At 32.1% G+C, this 18,241-nt stretch overlaps 2 protein-coding genes across 2 annotated transcripts in view; one reads left to right on the forward strand and one right to left on the reverse strand.

The window, feature by feature from the left end:
• The window catches only part of LOC120280967 (serine/threonine-protein phosphatase 5), a 29,070-nt gene extending 20,595 nt beyond the window's left edge, over nt 1–8,475 (reverse strand). The window contains exon 1 of the mRNA XM_039287930.1: nt 8,457–8,475. The gene's annotated coding sequence lies outside the window, so the exon portion shown is untranslated. The remainder of the gene's footprint in view (nt 1–8,456) is intronic.
• A 3,900-nt stretch (nt 8,476–12,375) lies between these two features.
• LOC120281008 (transcription factor bHLH162-like) lies at nt 12,376–13,027 on the forward strand. Its single transcript, XM_039287962.1, has 2 exons — nt 12,376–12,501; nt 12,636–13,027. The coding sequence occupies exons 1-2, from the start codon at nt 12,376–12,378 to the stop codon at nt 12,780–12,782; spliced, it is 273 nt and encodes a 90-aa protein (XP_039143896.1). The 3' UTR covers nt 12,783–13,027.
• Nucleotides 13,028–18,241: the final 5,214 nt, after the last annotated feature.

The following is an 18,241-nucleotide window of genomic DNA, read 5'->3' on the forward strand; positions in this document are numbered from 1 at the left end:
ATTGGTTGTGAATCTTGTTGCTTTAATTGTTTATTAATTGCAATCCATATTATTTGAATCCAATTACATGTTTTGTATGGCTTGATTGCTAACGAGGTGAAAGCCCTAGTTCTCATATATGATGTGCTTTGTAATGAGTAAAAATACCCACCTAGCATAAATATGCCACCATTGGAAAGGGATTGTGAGTAAGCCTAACGATGAAGTGCTTTAGAGTCAAGAGTTCTCCTCCCTCAATACTCTATAGTGAATTAACAAGTGATTTCCATGCTCTTTGCAATAGTAGTGAATATATTTTTTAGAGAAATCACATTTCTATTCTGTATGGGATTAGGGATAATCTCTTCGCAAGCTGCTTTCCATAAGGGAAAACTAATTCGCCTTACTCATTTTTATCTATTGGAGTTTTCTGAAACTGAACTTCTTATTCTTGATAATCAGCTTGAGACTTACATTATTGATTTAAAATATATTATCTATTTTAGAAATTCTTGTTAATCCATATTGAGATTTCATAGAATACAATGGGACTGTGGGGTGTTCGTATCAGCATTGTACTGAATCAGTTCCTAATAATAGCCCTTGCAAGAGGGATTTAGTATATTTTAGGATTTCTTTCGGTTTAATAGGATTGTACAGTTATACAACCTTTGTCCTGAACTTAACAAATTCTAGAGGGATACTATGCCCAAGCATCCCATTTCCCCTTGGTTTATCTACCTCTTTTAATTGTTTTTCCTTTTCTCTTGTTACTTAGTGTGCTCGCACACATCACGACCTTTATTAGGCTAGTTTTCGAGATTTGGACTAGTACTAATACTCTTAATCTTTCTTGTGGATCGATACCCCGATTTTGAGCACTTTATTACATGATTGGCAAGGATACTTGCGTCCCTATCAGTGATGAAGTGCTAATTACTAATAAAAATATTAATTTTGACAAAAAAAATTTGTCACTATTTTATTTGTTCGTATCATCCCTCCATCTTTCTCACTTGATCAAAAAATCCCTAGACTATTTCATATCCCCAAAAAGTCCTTTTTTTCTTAACACCATATGATAGCTTATTTTTCAATACTTTTGTCAGAAATGCCCCTCAGTGATTTTAAATGAAAACACAAAATATTAAACAAAAAACTAAGATATTAAAAATAAAAAACAAGTAGTATACAAAAATGTTATATTTTAAATGAAAACTTATGTAGTTACACGTAAACACACAATGTTAAATAAAAAATATACTTAATAAACGGGAAGTACATTTTGTAAGCATGGCAAAATTGGATTTTTAAATAAAATAAACTAATACAGGGACTGAAAAATAAGTAAACTAAAAAATAAGGAACTACTAGGGAAATTAAAATGTCAGAGGGACTACAAGGGATATTTGAAAATTTGCAAAGACTAATAAATAATTTTCTCTAAATTATTTTATTGTCAACAATGATTTTATGATAAAGTAAACTATTGTGACTACTTTATCAGCCACTTTTTTGAATTTTTTTTGTGTCAATAAAATTATCAAAAATAATAAGGTTTTTGTGACAATATAGTTTTATTATAAATACTAATGTTTTTTAGTAGCAACAATTTGGCTACAAAATTTTCAATTTATTGTATAATTGTAACTATATTTCTAAAGTGGGCATTGTTGTATTTACTATGGAGATACTTGTGGAAAGAGGGGCAGCATCCAAAATTGATCACTATTGATATTATTGACTAAAATTATTAATTTTAGTAATTAATTTGATTATCACTAAAAAAATATAATTTATTGTAGTATGTATTAAATTTGATTTGCATTTTTAATTATATTTCATCTAAAAATTTCATTTTATTTTTATTTTATTTTGTAAAAAATTTCATTCCTAGACATATTGTATTTTACATTTCATTAGTGTGAGAATCTCATTGCTATAATAACACATTAAACCCGCCAACAGAGTAGCCCTTGGTGACAGTGACACACGCATTTGTCGTGCATTCATATTTTGATTAGTCATACTTCAATCAATTTGATGGCCCCAAATTACGAGAAAGCATGCCTGATTAGAAGCTTGTAAAAGTTCCATTGGCATATGTGTACATATAGCATGTGCATGAATAATGCATTTGAAACATTCACCCTCCGTTTGGTTCACGGAATAGGCATGGGAATGGGAATGGAAATGCTGGATGGAGATTGGGGATAGGAATAAAAGTATGGGGATAGGAATGAAGATAGTGTTTGGTTGGAAGGAATAAAAAGTGGGTATGAAAAAAAAGTAAGAAAGAGAAATCTTGTAAAATTACCTTTATACCCTTTAATGTAAATAAATGATATTACATATAATAGTTAATTATATTTAAATATAACTAATTTTTTTAATTTACAAAATAATTTAAACAAAATTATTCATTTTAATTATTATATTTAAATATTTTAAATAAAATCTAATTTAATTATTATATGTTCTTATTATAATTATTAAAATAATTAATCCATTTATCAAATTTAATTTTTATAATTATTATATTTGAGAAACATTTGGCAACATAACAATCACTCAAATAAATATATAAATAAATAAAAATTCAATGATACATGAGCAATGACACAAATATATGCAGTATACCATAGAACACACATTATCATCCAATACAACATGCAATTAAACCAAAATTGACAATAATTCATAAAAAAAAATTACTTCATGTAATTTGTCCAACAAAACATAAATAAAGGAAATGAAAAAGTAAAACAATATCAAAGATCAAAATTGTTCTACAATGGAGACACCCAAAACACCAAAAATGAATCATGTTTTTTTTTTATTTATTACTGAAAGCAACCAAGGCACAAACTGGTTTACAAGCATATGATTTACATTGCGATACAAGCTTCTCATTTCCTTAATTACATAAACAAAAACTCAAGCTCACAAATAACTTGTGATCTTAAAGAATACCTGACATCCAATTAAATCAACAAACCAAAGTATAATTCACATTCAAAATAACAAGGTGACACATAAAATATATACCTGACATCCAATAAAATCAACAAACCAAAGTATGCCTGACATTCAAAATATAATACATAAAATCTGGTAATACATTACAAGGTGACACATAAAAATCCAGTACATCAATATAACAAGTTCTTACAAAAGCATGAATTAGAACGAAGACATTACAACATATATAAAGTCCATAGAAATTTCAACACTAAACTTAACATGAAATCTTCACTAATATAATTCACATTGTAGGTGGGCTATATCCCAATCTTGCTAGAAGTACATGCCAAAAAGACAGCTTCATGTTGCCCGGTAACTCCATAAAAGTCTTAAGTTCATCTTCATATTTTGGTAAAACCTGCAAAATAAACATCATTTCATGAATGGAAAGCCCTTCAACCATTGGAAGTATTTGACGTAGTAATTGTCGCCTCTCTTCATGCTCCTCACGAGAAGCTTTTCTAACGACAGCTACTTCAGTCATTGATTGAAATCCTGGTCCTACTATTTCTATGAAATTTAAAATTTTTAGAAATTGAATCCATAGCGGGGTCTTTCTCAATGCTTTTCCTTTTTCGACGTGTTTTTGATGTACTAGCCTCTGAAGCCATAGGTGAAGGATTTGCATTAGGTTCTTCTATGGGTATGGTAAATTGATCATCTGGAGTTTGAGAGAAACCAGTGTCTTCATCCAAATTAATGCTTTCATGTGCATATTGCTCCGCATCATCGCCAATATCTTCTCTTGCATTGCCGTGTGCCCTATCTTTGGTGAATACGGGTGCCAAGTCATTGAAAAAGGGAAAGATTTTCCGTAGAGGCCAGCTGCTTCTTTATGATTCTGTGTACCAATTGAAAAATAATTAAGTTAATAATATTATGAGCATATCTCTCAAAAATTACCAAATGCATTTATACATACATTAACATATTCATCATATGCACTTTTCTCGCACTCAATAGTGGCCTTTTCATAATTCCAAATGAAGCCACTCATTTGTAGTATATCAGCAATTGCGGTAGTTTGCTTCCTTAATAACTTCACACGTGACTCGATATTGGGCGAGGCTTTTAAAGTGCTTTGTGGAAGCTTATCTTTTATCATTCTCTCCATTTGAACAAGATAACCATTGCGAAACCCATTCTCGGCTCGCCACATAGGATTTGTTGATAGTTCCACTAAGGCTTCAATGAGAGCTTTGTCTTCATCCGCTCTCCAGTAGTGTTTATTTTGTCCCCGGCGTCCTACTTGTGAATCTGAATCCATACCAAACAAAAATAGGAAGACAATACATTATTTGAATTCATACCTTACTAACCATATAATATATATTTAAATAGAATAATAAGTTAATGCTATGTAACAAATCATTCCTATGCATATATAATTTTTACATGTCATGTCTATCATTTGCTTCAAATCCAGTCAACATAATATTCATCCAAACATACTTTTCCATTGAATTATTTAATTAATTTGAGAAGTAATAGATATTCCAATTTAGATAAACCACACCAAACTCAATGAAAATATTAATGTAAAACATTACCACATGATTACATAAACAAAACCAGAATTACACAGTATCAAATAAAAGTAACACACGGTTACAAAAAATAAAAATAGAAGTTCGATAAGCAACACACATTACATACTATCAAATAACAAAATTAACTTTATTGCCACAAGTTAAACATATTTATAGCCATGTCACGCCTAAACTGAGTCCACTCATCCGTTGGATTAATGACTGCAATGTTGTTGGTCCTCATTTTGCATGCCCTCTTCTAGAGTTAAATCCTCTAGTTCATCTTCTATAGGATCTTCAGCCATCTCTCTTCTAATAAAGTTATGTAACAAACAACACGCGATAATTAGGGATTGGTTCGGCTTTCTTTAGTAGGACGCCGTGACAAAGAATAATTGACCTCAAAACCGCATGAAAATGTCTACTAACTGTTTCTCCAGACCGGACGAAATCAAATTTAATTATCCTATTTTTCACATGATGTGCTATGATATTCAAGAACATCGCAATCATCTCTTCAATCATAACATTTCTTGTGCCTCGTAACCCACCGGTCGTAGTTAGTAGTTGGCATAGTCTATGAAAACTACGTCGATCCATACGCAGTTTATCAATGCATTTAACATCACTATCATAAACCACGCGATGTAGGTAGTCATATTGTTTGCAACGCCTAATGGATGATGACTCAAGCTCTTGTTCAATCCGGTTATTTCTAAGAGTGCGTTGCTTTATTGCGGATGCAATGATTACGATCTTTACTACGAAGAGGAAGCACATATGCATTGCATATAGCTGTAGTTCTTCAAATTCATCCATATTCTCAATGTCCATCTCTAAAATAGGAATTAAAAAGTATGTTAATTTTGACATCCATAAATTGGGTCACATTCTATATACATATATGTAATTTATATTACAGTTATTAAACAGACTTAGCAAACATATGTATTTGGGCCTTTTGTTTTTCATGTTCATTTTATTCTTCCATGACAACAACTAGGAGATAGCAAATATAATAATTCAAAAATACTTTTTGTTTCAAGAGAATTATTAAAGCCATATAAAAAAAACCAAACAAACACTACACCAAAGTAGACTTTTTGCGGCGTTTATTTTTTAATTTACCGGCGTTTATAAGGGCCGCTAACTACACTACCGGCGCTTTTACAAAACGCCAGCCAAAATGCCGGTGATACATTCGTCGGGATCTTACCGGTGTTTAACATTTAAATCGCCGCCATAGTAGCGGCGTTTATACCAATAAGCGCCCATAGTATTGCGGTGACGATATCAACATCAACAGAGATAATTGTTAGCGCACACAGCGGCGTCTATATAGTAAAACACCGCTCACCTATCAGTGTTATCCTGGCGATAATATTTGAAAGTGCCGCGAGATTTCTGAATTCTGTGATTTTTTTATTATTATTTCATTAGCGGCGTTTATTATAGAAACGCCGCGAACAATTATACCAGAATTGTATGATTTTTGCAACAATTCACATTTTTTTTCCTGGGCATTTTCTATTGATTCCACTGAAATACCTGGAATAAACATTGGTATTATAACACTCACATATATACCTGTTTACACACAAACCATTAACCATATACAATAGTTGATGATTTCTAATATTAATCCACATTAATTCCAACACCAAGTCACATTTTAGAGATTCCAATCATAAGACAATAAGTTTCATGAACACCAAATTAACTAATATCAATGTCTGTTATTCTTGTTCTTGTTCCACATAAAGTCATTGCATAACACATATATAAATGACTACAGACCTCCAAGCATCACCAACACCATTACTTAAGAATCTGCAGAAGGGTTATCCTGCAAATAAAATAAAATCATTAGTAGATGGACCTAGCTAGGCATAACCAAAATAATTCGTGCAATGTTAAAATACCTGCGACTGTGAGGATGAACCAATATTGTTAATTCCGGGAATAGAAACGCCAGGAAACTGATTTTGTAGAAAGGTAAGTAGAGCATTGTATTGAGTATTTTGTTGTTCTACTTGAGCTCGTTCTTGCATACGCTCGTCTTTCATTTTTTGCATTTCTTGTTCCATTTGATGAAGTCGGTCAACAAGTTCACTTGATTGAATGTTTGAGTCGATAGACTTTCGGGTTGTCAAGCCTCCATAATATTTTTTAGGTGTTGGACCTAACCCAACGCCTCTCACTCGGCCACATCGTTCTTTTCCAATAACTTGTGTTAAAATTTCACTCTCAACCATTTGCATATCCTCATCTATTGTTTGGCATCCAACTAACTTCTCATTTGCCGACTCCTATATCAACAAACAATTTTTAAAAGAAATAATATGCTTTAAAACAAATTGTAAACTGATTAAAGAACACTAAAAACATACTTATAATTACCATAATTTGTTCGGTTTCCGCATTCATGTGAGACCCATCCTTCTTCGTATGGGTTGCTTTAAAAAGTTCTATCCGACCTACTTTTCTTCCTGTGCTAACCTCCTACAAAAAATTGAACACAAAATTAGTTTGAATGACAAACATAAAAAGTTTATAGTTACATACCATTTCTTTTTCCTTTCTCGCGAAACTCTTTGATCCACAAGTGTGTGTATATTTTTGTTGCTTTCTACTAGCAACCCCAAGTTTTTCTGAATCCTACATACGACCCATGCCATCAACTATGACGAAGAGGTTGTACTTGAATGGGAAAATTTACAATCATTTGCTCACATTAGCATCGCCATTCATAGCTACTATGGAATATATCCAACATCATCTAGTTTACTTGAAATCTTGCATGCCTGGGTATTCATTAGTTCTTTATTTCATACATCCACATCACTTAACCTAAGCCACAGCCATGGAAACACAGCAAAGAACTACTAGTACAAGTGAAAGAAATCTCACAAAGAAGGCCATCAAACTTGCATTTGATGATGTCAAGAAAAAGCACACAACTGAACGCTCAAGCTCTCACGCCAAGCGGGGTTTTTATGCTATACCCTAAAAGCAGAAAAAGATTTTTTTCTCACCCTTTTTTTGTCATACATGCTTGTTGTCTCAGAATGCATTTGAAGATAGTCATTACATTTCTTAGTCCCAATCCTATTCAAAATTCAACCATACATAAACCAATGGAGCACGAGTTCACCAATCATCAACAACTCTTCAGGGTGACACAACAATGGATTCAAATCAATTGCTACATAAAAAAATGTCCAATTTTTCTAATCTTTTCTAAAATTTGAAATCAAGGCATCAAAATATAACTTGTTCCCCTTTCATCTATAATTTGACAATAAAATAGTTTCCTAAGAAATTTATCAGATGTTTCAATCAAAACATCCGATAAATTTCTTAGTATAAATATAACAATCAATCTGCCAAAAGAATAAATTTCTTAGGAAAAATTAGCAGCTGGATGCATGAGTTTGTACATAAAGTACCTGAAGAACTTGAGATCAAATGATCTTTTTTTCAAATGAGGGGGAGGGCGGCTCAAGTATAGGTCCTAGCTGGAGATCCTCCTTATTCCTTAAAATCACACCAAAATCGCATCAAAAACCTAACGCAAAATATTCCAATGAAAATGAATACCCAAAACCAAAGCTCACCGGATAGAACCTGAGACTCTTAAGGAGATCCGCAACTGGCAATCAACTGCCCCTCCAAATCAAAACAATCCTTGTGGAGCTGAAAGAAAATGTGCCAGTACAATGATTTAGCAAGGATTTAGCACGAATTACTGAAAGATAAACAAATTACATCATGCGAACCCACAAAACAAAAAATACCTAAAAAACGCACAATCAGGGACCAAGGCCTGCGAGGAAGACAACGATCAGGGTGCAAAACCTCACGGATCAGGGAGATAATCAAGGGCCAATGCTCTCCAGGACGCCAGACACACTTGGAGTTTAAAGAGAGAGAGAGAGAGAGAGAGAGAGAGAGAGAGAGAGAGACAAACAGAGAACGCTGGAGATTTTGTAAACATATATCCCGGCGTTTATAAACTTAAACGCCGCCAACAATTTTTTTTTCTTTTTTTTTACTTACCTAGAAAATGAACCTCCCGGCGTTTAATACATAAACATCGTCTTTATCAATAATATTCCCGGCGTTTATAAGATATAAACGCCGTGACAAAAAAAATTTCGCGCGCCCAAGTTTTTCTTAGCCCGCGAAGCAAACTACCCGGCGTTTTGATCAAAAAACGCCATAACATGTGCTGCATTGCCGGCGTTTATGGAAAACGCCGGTATAAAAGTGCCCCGAAAGCACTACTTTGGTGTAGTGAAAACAAAACAAATAAAGACAATTTACATCAATTATATTGAAGTAAACAGCAAGCATGTGCCAGACGTTCTCCTCTTTTAAATATACACAAATATTAAGAGAAAAAACAAGTAGAAGCATGGTTTTTTTTTAAAGCAATTTCCAACCTCATAATGATTGCACCATTTATGTATTTGACTAACAAGCCAAAATTAATTAGTACTAACATCTAACCTTATCATAGTCACTATTTTTTTTAAAAGTCAGCATACACTAACATCATCTTCATCTTCATCTTAAAGCAAAGACCATTAAAAACAACTCCAACTACATGCCCATACAATTTCCCACAACTTACCAGCAATATTACTCCTTTTCCACCTTTTTTCTCAACTTCTCTCACTTCCCTAACTTCCAACTCCATTTTCTTTACTACTTTTCCACTGAAATGCAATTCACTTATGTTGCACAGGAACCAACTAATGAAGACTCGGTGAAAGCCAGGAGAAGTTCACGCCCAATTCAGAAGACAAAGCATACCATGTTCACCGATTTTGTTATGAGTTGCATGATTAGTATAATTCATTAATAAAGTTGTTATGATTGTAATTAAGGGCTATGAAGTTGTTAAGGGGTCTGTTATTTCTTTAGAGTGTGTCTTGGCATAGGAGATATTTGATGAAATGCCAAATGATCGTAGTTTGTTATTTTTCTGATAAGTTTGTTACACCTATGTAACATCCCTATATAGCAACGATAATGAATGGAGATATGATATCTTTTTGCTAGAACCTCTCGCTCCTCTGTCTCTCTTCTTCTTCATTTCCTCTTTCCCTCTCAGTCCCATCTTTCTTCTCCAACTCCACCCCCTCATTTTTCTCCCTCCTCTTCTTCCTCCTACTTTGAATCCATTCCAACTCTTTCAAATACCACTGGCCCTAATTCTCCAAACATTGAGAAGATGAAAAGAAAAAAGAGAAGGAGAATAGGAGGTGGAGAAGAAGGGTTTCGGGTGAGAGTGTGGCTATGGTGAAGGAGTCCGAAGATCCAACCATCAAGAACCATGCATAAAATAAATAATTCATGATGAACCAAAGAAAGAGAACGAAATCTTACCTTGTTGAGCTTCTCTGGGAGAAGAATTTCACCACTAGTCTTTAATGCGGCAGCGAGGGTAGGCGGACGAGAGATTTGGACGGTTGTGTGGACGATGAGGCAAGAGGAAGAAGCAACCGAAAGGAGGAATTAGGGCTGTAATAATTTTTTTATTTTATATAAAAGGTGTAATTTTTTTATTTTTAGAGGGCATATTGGTAATTTTGTTATCAGGGTTTATCAATCCCCCAAAATTGGGGGGTTTGCTGGTTCCAGGTTGTGGGGGGATGAAACCCCTCCACAAACCTGGTCCCACTTCTTTTGGTGCATACCCAAACATGGGTATGCACCAATAGTGGGAGTAATCCCCATGCCTTGGGGATCACTCCCTCAATCCAAACGTAGTGTCAGTGAATCTCGTTTAATTAAGGTTTTCATGGTTTGACGCACGAGTGTCAAACACGCTTGAAATCTAAAAGTATGGCGTCCAAACATCTCTTGTCTCTTGACTTTAAATGTGACCTTCGGAATATTGTGATGAAATTTAACTAATGAAAAGGTGATTCTTTACAAAGTTTTTTTATACATTAAAAAATTTGCTTAAATTAGTTAAAAAGTAATATTTTTTGTTTGGTATACAAACACATTCATAAGGACTTTTCTACATAATGATATAAATACCTTTATGTTATTTTACTTATAAACAACCTTGTCATTAATTTTAACATTAAAACAAAACAACATATTAGGCACGATTCAAGCCACATTAGTATATAATACAAAAATACACAGTATATAATACCCAAAATACACTATATATAATACCAAAATATACAATATATAATATACCAAAATACATAGTATTCGGCTCGACTCAAATACACCCATGTTACTTGCACAATAGTATATAATACTCAAAATATACAGTATATAATACCAAAGTACACAATATATAATATACCAATATACATAGTATTTGGCTCGGCTCGAATACACCCTTGTTAGTTATACATTAGTATATAATACCAAAATATATAGTATAGAATATACCAAAATACACAATATTTGGCTCGGCTTGAATACACCCCTGTTACTTAGACAATAGTATATAATACCAAAATAAACAGTATAATACCCAAAATATAGAGTATATAATACCTAAAATACATAATATACAATACCAAAATACACATATAATATGCCAAAATATATAGTATTTGGCTTTGCTCGAATACACCCCTATTACTTACTCATTAGTATATAATACCCAAAACTTAATGGTAATTAGATGTGAAAATGTGTGAGGGCAGTTTGGTCAAAAGTTAGGGTTCAGTATATGGGACCCCAACTTTGAAAACTACCTAAGGGATTGAAACGTCCCTAAAGAATCTCATAACACCACGGAACTCAAAAGATAAAAGATACAAAGTGAAAGTGCGGCTTCCCATTTGAAAAAAAACTTTTATTCATTAGAGGTAATTAAGAGTAAGTTAAAATTAATAATAATAAAATTTAAAATAATGTTTAAATTAAATAATGGTTAAAATAAAATATTTAATAAAAAATGAAAAATAGTTTGGTTTAGGACCAACACCACTCAATTTTACACGAGGTTGATAATTTATTTCTCTTACAAAGCAAGTTTATTTCAATTTTGGAAAGTATTTGATTGAATTTAGTGTCGAGGTTTGGCATAGATTAATTTTTTTACTAAGAATAAAGTGGGACATGTATTAATGTATAACATAAGTTTTGAAAAAAAGGGGATGAAAACCAATAGATGAGGTGATTGATGAATTCAAGAGGTATAACTCTAGAATCATAGTGTTATTAATTTTTTTTTAACAAATGCAACAAATGCAACAAACGCAATATTCAGATGCGCTCTTACATCAAAAATTAGATTGTAAGTCTACTCCCATACTAAAGATTTTATAGCATCTTATGCACATTGATTCCTTACTCATCCTTATAATTACCATATATTTAGTGGAATTTGAACACCCAATCTCTTGCATGAAAGTGAATATTTTGTCCATTGTCATAGTCCAAACAAGTCTAATATTGCTTAATAAATTTTTTTTTGAAAAATTAACTTTTAAATACTTAATAAACATTTGGGATATTTATGTAAATACGCATTATCTCAGGGGGTTGTATGAAAAGAAACGCTACCATGTGATGTGAGGCCCATGTCCAAGTCCACGAATAATTTCTAGTTTCTAGATGTAGTGATTATTATTCCGAAAAAGTGAAAGGGATTTCTTGTCCAGGTCCAAACCGTCCAACAATACCTCAAGCCAAGTTGGCATGTCAAGCTTAATTTCCAGCATGAAGATCGGCCCACACGTACGTCTATACGCGGAGTCTACTGTTCAAGCTGAATAGACGATTACCAACTTCATTGACTTTTTCTAATTATATATACCTCATTTGTTTCCTTGAACTTGAAAGAGAGAGTGAACTAGAGATGAAGAATTCCAAGGCTGCACCGAAGCTTGAAAGAAAGATAGTGGAGAAGAATAGAAGGGACTATATGAAGCTTCTCTTATCCAACCTTGATTCCCTCCTCCCTAATTACTCACCAAACACCAAGGTTTAATATGTTCATATATATATATATATATATATGTATACACACATATAGACTTATAACATGCATGCATGCATAAAAACAATGTGATGAATATTGAATATTTTAAGTTGTTATTAATTTTGATGATGAAACAGAAAATGATAGCACTACCGGAGAGATTAGATGAAGCTGTGAAGTATATCAAAGAGCTTAAAATGAAGGTGGAGAAGATGGAGAAGAAAGAATGTTTGAGTGGCTCTGAAGGAACAAGCCAACAAACGACAAGGGAACATAACAATTGACGTGGAGGTTCAAGACTTGGGCTCTGGATTATCTATGCTACTTCTAAGTCTCCAGGGAGGCTTTTTGACTTTTTCCGAGGCTCTCCTGGTGCTCGAGGAAGAAGGGATAGAGATCGTAAATGCAAGCTTTGTCTCCGGGCGCAATGCCTTGCATGAGTACCATACATTGTTCGGTAACCTAATTAGTCATTTTCAGTTTTTAATTTTATTCATATATATATTATATTTATATGTGATATGTTTTTGTTTTGCTTGTTCATGTTATAATTTAGGTTGCAGATAATACTGGAAGTGGTTTTGATGCTGTAATTAAAGTATGTGCAGAGATTGAAGAAAATTTGTTCTGGTTCTCAGAGTTAGCTTTTGCATACGTACGTATAAGTATTTAGGAATCTTTTGTGTGTGAATTTGAAAATTCAATAACAAATGAGGCCAGTGTTATGTAGTAGCGCGGTGATGGTAGAGTTTGAATAATTAACTTGTTTGTATATTTGGAGATGGCTTAATTATAATTATATATATGAAATCTCAAACTATATATTTCGTTGAATAAATTGTGTTTACATTTTTCCTTAAAAATTGTGTTTACATTACTGTTGCTAGTTTAGGTTTTAATATATATGAATTCTGAGGATAACATGACGTTTAGAGTGGTCTAATTAAAGGAAGAGTTTGAGTTAAAAAAGATTGAAATCTCTCAGTTGCATTATAATTATATGAAGTTATAATTAGAGATGTTTCAATTAGTTCAATAATTCCCGCTTATATATATGTCATGGATCTCTTACCACATCACTGCAAGAAAACAGCAATTTGGCATGGAATAAAATCGTTCCCAAATTTGTTATGCCATTAGACACGAAATAAATCAAATGTGCCAAAATTTTTATGGCATTTGGCATAAAAGCAATACATGGTGCCACAAAATTATGATAAACGTTTAAAATGAAATATTATATTATATTGTTAAATCCATGATAAATACAGTGACAAAGAATATGACTTTTAGTTAAACTTAATTCGGCATTGTTGTTTTAACATAATATTTGGTCAAAATAAAGATTGACTATAACAACAAAATTTTCTTTTTGCTATAATAAGAGTTAAAGATCAGGTTTTTTGTGATAAAAACAATTAATTGACACTATCAGTTTGATCCTAATATTGGTTTTTTTAAACAAAACATTTAATTGATACTGTTGTTTTGATCAATTGTAATGATTTTTTTAAAAAAATACAATTATAATTGTGATGATTTAGTATTTAGCACAATTAAATTGACACTATTAATATATTATTAGTGTCGAAATGATTAATTTGTCACTATTACACTTTTTTTGTGACTAGAAGCTTTTTACAGTTGCTTATTTAATATTATTGATTTTTACAAATAATTTTACATACTTTCTTATAAATTATTCAAATCATATATACTGATAATCCAACAATAATATTTACTATATCAATAGATATACTACAAGAAAAATTATCTTTTTTATTTCAATTTGTCATGGTTACTTGGTAGGCTATGTAATCACCACTAATAACTTAAAATTTCACACACACACACACACGCACGCACGCACACAGAAACCCCATCAAACCCACGTAAGTTTAAGAAAAGTAGGTCACACACACAGAAACCCCATCAAACCCATGTAAGTTTAAGGAAAGTAGGTTTGCTAATTAAAACATATTATGCGTACCAAATTGGATATACACAAATAAATTAATTTTAAAAAAGAAAAACATATATGGAGTTAATTGGATTTCAAAAATATTTGTCAAAAGATGACAATAAATCAATGCAATAATGCTCTAAAAAATTAAATATTTAGCAAATCCTAAAAATTTATATTTTCAAGAATTTTAAAATTAATATTTCTATAAAATGTATGAAATGTAATTTTTTTTAAATACATTTATTCGGATTATTTGTTTTATAAAATATCTAAAAAAAACCAAACCGGACCTAATAAAAATAAATAAATTTTTTATTTTTGATTGACAAATTTCTTAAATTTGAAAGGCCTACATGCAAAAGGTGCTTTTTAATTTAGATAATAGCTAGGATTTTATATGAAAAATTTTTAATGATCCCTGTACTAGAATAGGCGCCCAGCTAATTGTGAAGAACCTACAGCCGCCGGGAGACAATTGAGTGGTTGCCGAGTCATTTCTTGTTTGCAGGCTGTCAGCCCCATCATTACCAACCCACAGAAAGGTGACCTCTCTGAGATATACGGTTTATGCCATAAAGACATGAAGTTGGACTATCAGCATGCCGCGGTGAATATGTACCCAAGTTCTGTACACACCGCCCGTCACACCCTGGAAATTTGAGTTTTTATATTTTGAATAGATTTTAGGTGGCCCATACACAGCATTAGAGTGAGATTGATTGCGCTCAGAAGTCAAAAAGATAGTAGTCGGAGTCGCCGTCATGGTCTAAGCGCTAAACCACTAGTATAAAAAGGCTAATTACACAATATGAATATTTTTTGAATATATGTGTATATATATATATTTTTATATTAAAGATAAATATATAAAAAATTAAAATAAAATGTTCCAATATTTTCAAATTTTGATTAAAATTAAATATATGGTTCAGATTTTATTTCAAATCCTCAAACCATTTAGGACCGTAGAGTTAAATGCTCATATGCCCACACTCTTTAAATTCTTCCTAGATTCCCAAATTCCTAAATTAAATGGTTTTAAAATGCTTTTCAAAACCATAGATTTCAATGAGAAGAATGGAGAAAGTTCTTATCTTCAAGTAGCGGTATCCTGGATCTTTGGATTATATTCGTACTAATATGTCTATAAGGGTTGGTATCATATCTTGAGGGTTTGCTTTATTTGATTCGCTAATCCTAAGGTGGTTCATTTAAAGTCTCTAGCTAGATGAGGAGACAGACTCGCATTACTACTGGTTGCATGTTTTGTTTCTTTTCTTTCTCTAAGATTCTTCTGTTTAGTTATTGGATGGATGAGAGACAATTTTGTTTTGCATTGATCTCTATCCTTTAATATTTATGAGTTTTAAAATCTATGTACTCATTGAATTTGTTATTTAGAATATGATAATTTTTTTCCTTCGTGAATAATTTTGGGTGTCATTGCAATGGTAGTTGTTTGTTAATTTATATATATATATATATATATATATACGTATATATATTTTATACTTTAAATTTTAGGCTTCAAAGTTGGAATATATTGTTTGGTATTTGATAATGTAGTTTTCAATTTTTCATGAATTTATAATCTATTTAAAAAGACTTTTATTTTTAACTTTTAATATTATGGTTTTTTTTCAATGTTTTTCATTTCTTTTAGTCAACTAAAAATTTAATTTATGAGAAAAAAAAATCACAACGTTGTGTTCTCATGCAAAATAGGCTGAGTGATTTAAGCGATGCAATTGCAAAACTTATTGAATTAAAAAAAAAAAAGAACAAGTAGAAGGGATTCAAACTCAATATGCAATTATTCATTAAAAAACATCTATATATGGAAATGAAATAAGATTGAAGTATTTTTTGAACATTTAACAAATAGTGAAATAATTCCTAGTTAGTTACTTAGTACACCTACCATGATTGGAGATCCATCAATAGACCTGAATAATTATGTAAGGATAGATATTAATTAAATTTTGGATAGTTAGTATTATTTTTCAATATTATTATATTAGTATAAAATGTTATTGATAAAGTAAAATTTTAGCATCTTGTAAACTAATTAACTCATCCATTTTTGGTTTGTTTTCTAGGAATCAATTATGCGGTTGTAGTTATATTCTGGATGTTAAAATTTTAATTTCATACCATGGAAATTGGAATTTTGTATATTTTGGTTTTTTTTAATGTATTTTATATAATACTAGGCAAACTCACTGGCTCTGCATCAGGCTTTTACAATTTTGAGAGTTTTGAGTTAATATCGTATATAAATTATAATAAAAAAATAATATAATTAACTAACTCCTACAATATTAATAAAAAAAAAGTTCAAAAAAAATAAATCATGTGGCTTTCTGCTTTTGCAAATCAATGCCTACGAAAATTTTCTTACAATTTCATACCACGTGGTTTCTCCCGGTTTACAAATCAGTTGTACAACTATCACAAAAAGGAATAGGTTGTTTGATGAAGTTGCATTTCGCTGCAGTTATAAGTGAAATGTATCTCTCTTCATTTTGCGGCGGTTTAATAATTGCCATGAATTGCAATGGCGTGCATTTCACGACAGTTTTACAATTGTTGCGAAATGTAGTGAGGTACATTTTGCGACACAAAACACCATTTGTGCCTCAGAAGCTTTAATGTATGGCTCATCATCCTCATGTTCCCAAGATGTATAGGTCTTGCAAAATTGATAGAAGTAAACCTAAGCTGCCAGTTTTTACCTCTAGGGTGAGTCGGGTTAGCCCATGCACATTTGAACAATATCACCGTAAATATACCATTGCAATTGAGCTCAATGATGTCAACCAATTTTCCATAATATGGTACACCTCCATACCACATATTAACATCACTTGTACTTGAATAACTCGTGTGTTTAATCCTCTCTCGCGTTCCAAAGCACGAAACTTGTACCCATTAACATTGTATGGCGTATATAGTTTTGCATGTTTAATGGGTCCTTGTGCAAGAGCTATGAGTAAAGTTTTATTAGGATTTTGGAGCCTATCACGATCTTGGTTGATCTAAAGACAAATTAAAATTACTTGTGTGTATAATCTCAAATAAAATTCATTATATAAATAAAGATCTTACTTACTTGATTTGCAAACAATTGATTATACTCTTTATGAACCATATTGTCTACCTTTATAGGATTCTTACTTCGAGTCCTTAATTGTCTTCTTGCAACAATCCTAAATTCCCTATGATTTTTAATGTGATAGTTTAATCACCAGTTCAATTTCAGTAGTGTATAAGCACATGCTTAATAATAGTCACTGAAGATAATAATCGACTATAGGGCAATTTATTAGTACATGCTGATGAGCCTGCATTCTCTCAAAGGATGTGAGGCTTCTCAACACCTTAGAGACCACCATCTTCACAGGGACCTCCTCCTTGAGTATTCGTATCTTGTAGACAATGTCCAAGACCCTACTCATATAATCCTGGATACTCTCCCCCATCTTCATATTCACCATGTCCAACTCACGATGAAGTAAGTGCAACTTCACCGTGATTGTGTTTTTATTTCCTTGATAGTTAGTTCTGAGTATATTCCATGCCTCCTTTGCAATCTTAGACTCTAAGATTCTAATGAGAGATCTTTGATCAAGGGCTTGCTGTATAAGAAACAACGCCTTTGCATCTTTCTTTATGCTGTCATGAAGCCAGTTGCCATCTCCCTCTTCACTAAACCCTTTCTCCACGATGTTCCATAGATCTTTCGATCTAAACATCGTCTTCATCATCAAACACCAG

Source organism: Dioscorea cayenensis, chromosome 17 (genome assembly GCF_009730915.1).
Source record: "Dioscorea cayenensis subsp. rotundata cultivar TDr96_F1 chromosome 17, TDr96_F1_v2_PseudoChromosome.rev07_lg8_w22 25.fasta, whole genome shotgun sequence".
NCBI lineage: Eukaryota > Viridiplantae > Streptophyta > Magnoliopsida > Dioscoreales > Dioscoreaceae > Dioscorea > Dioscorea cayenensis.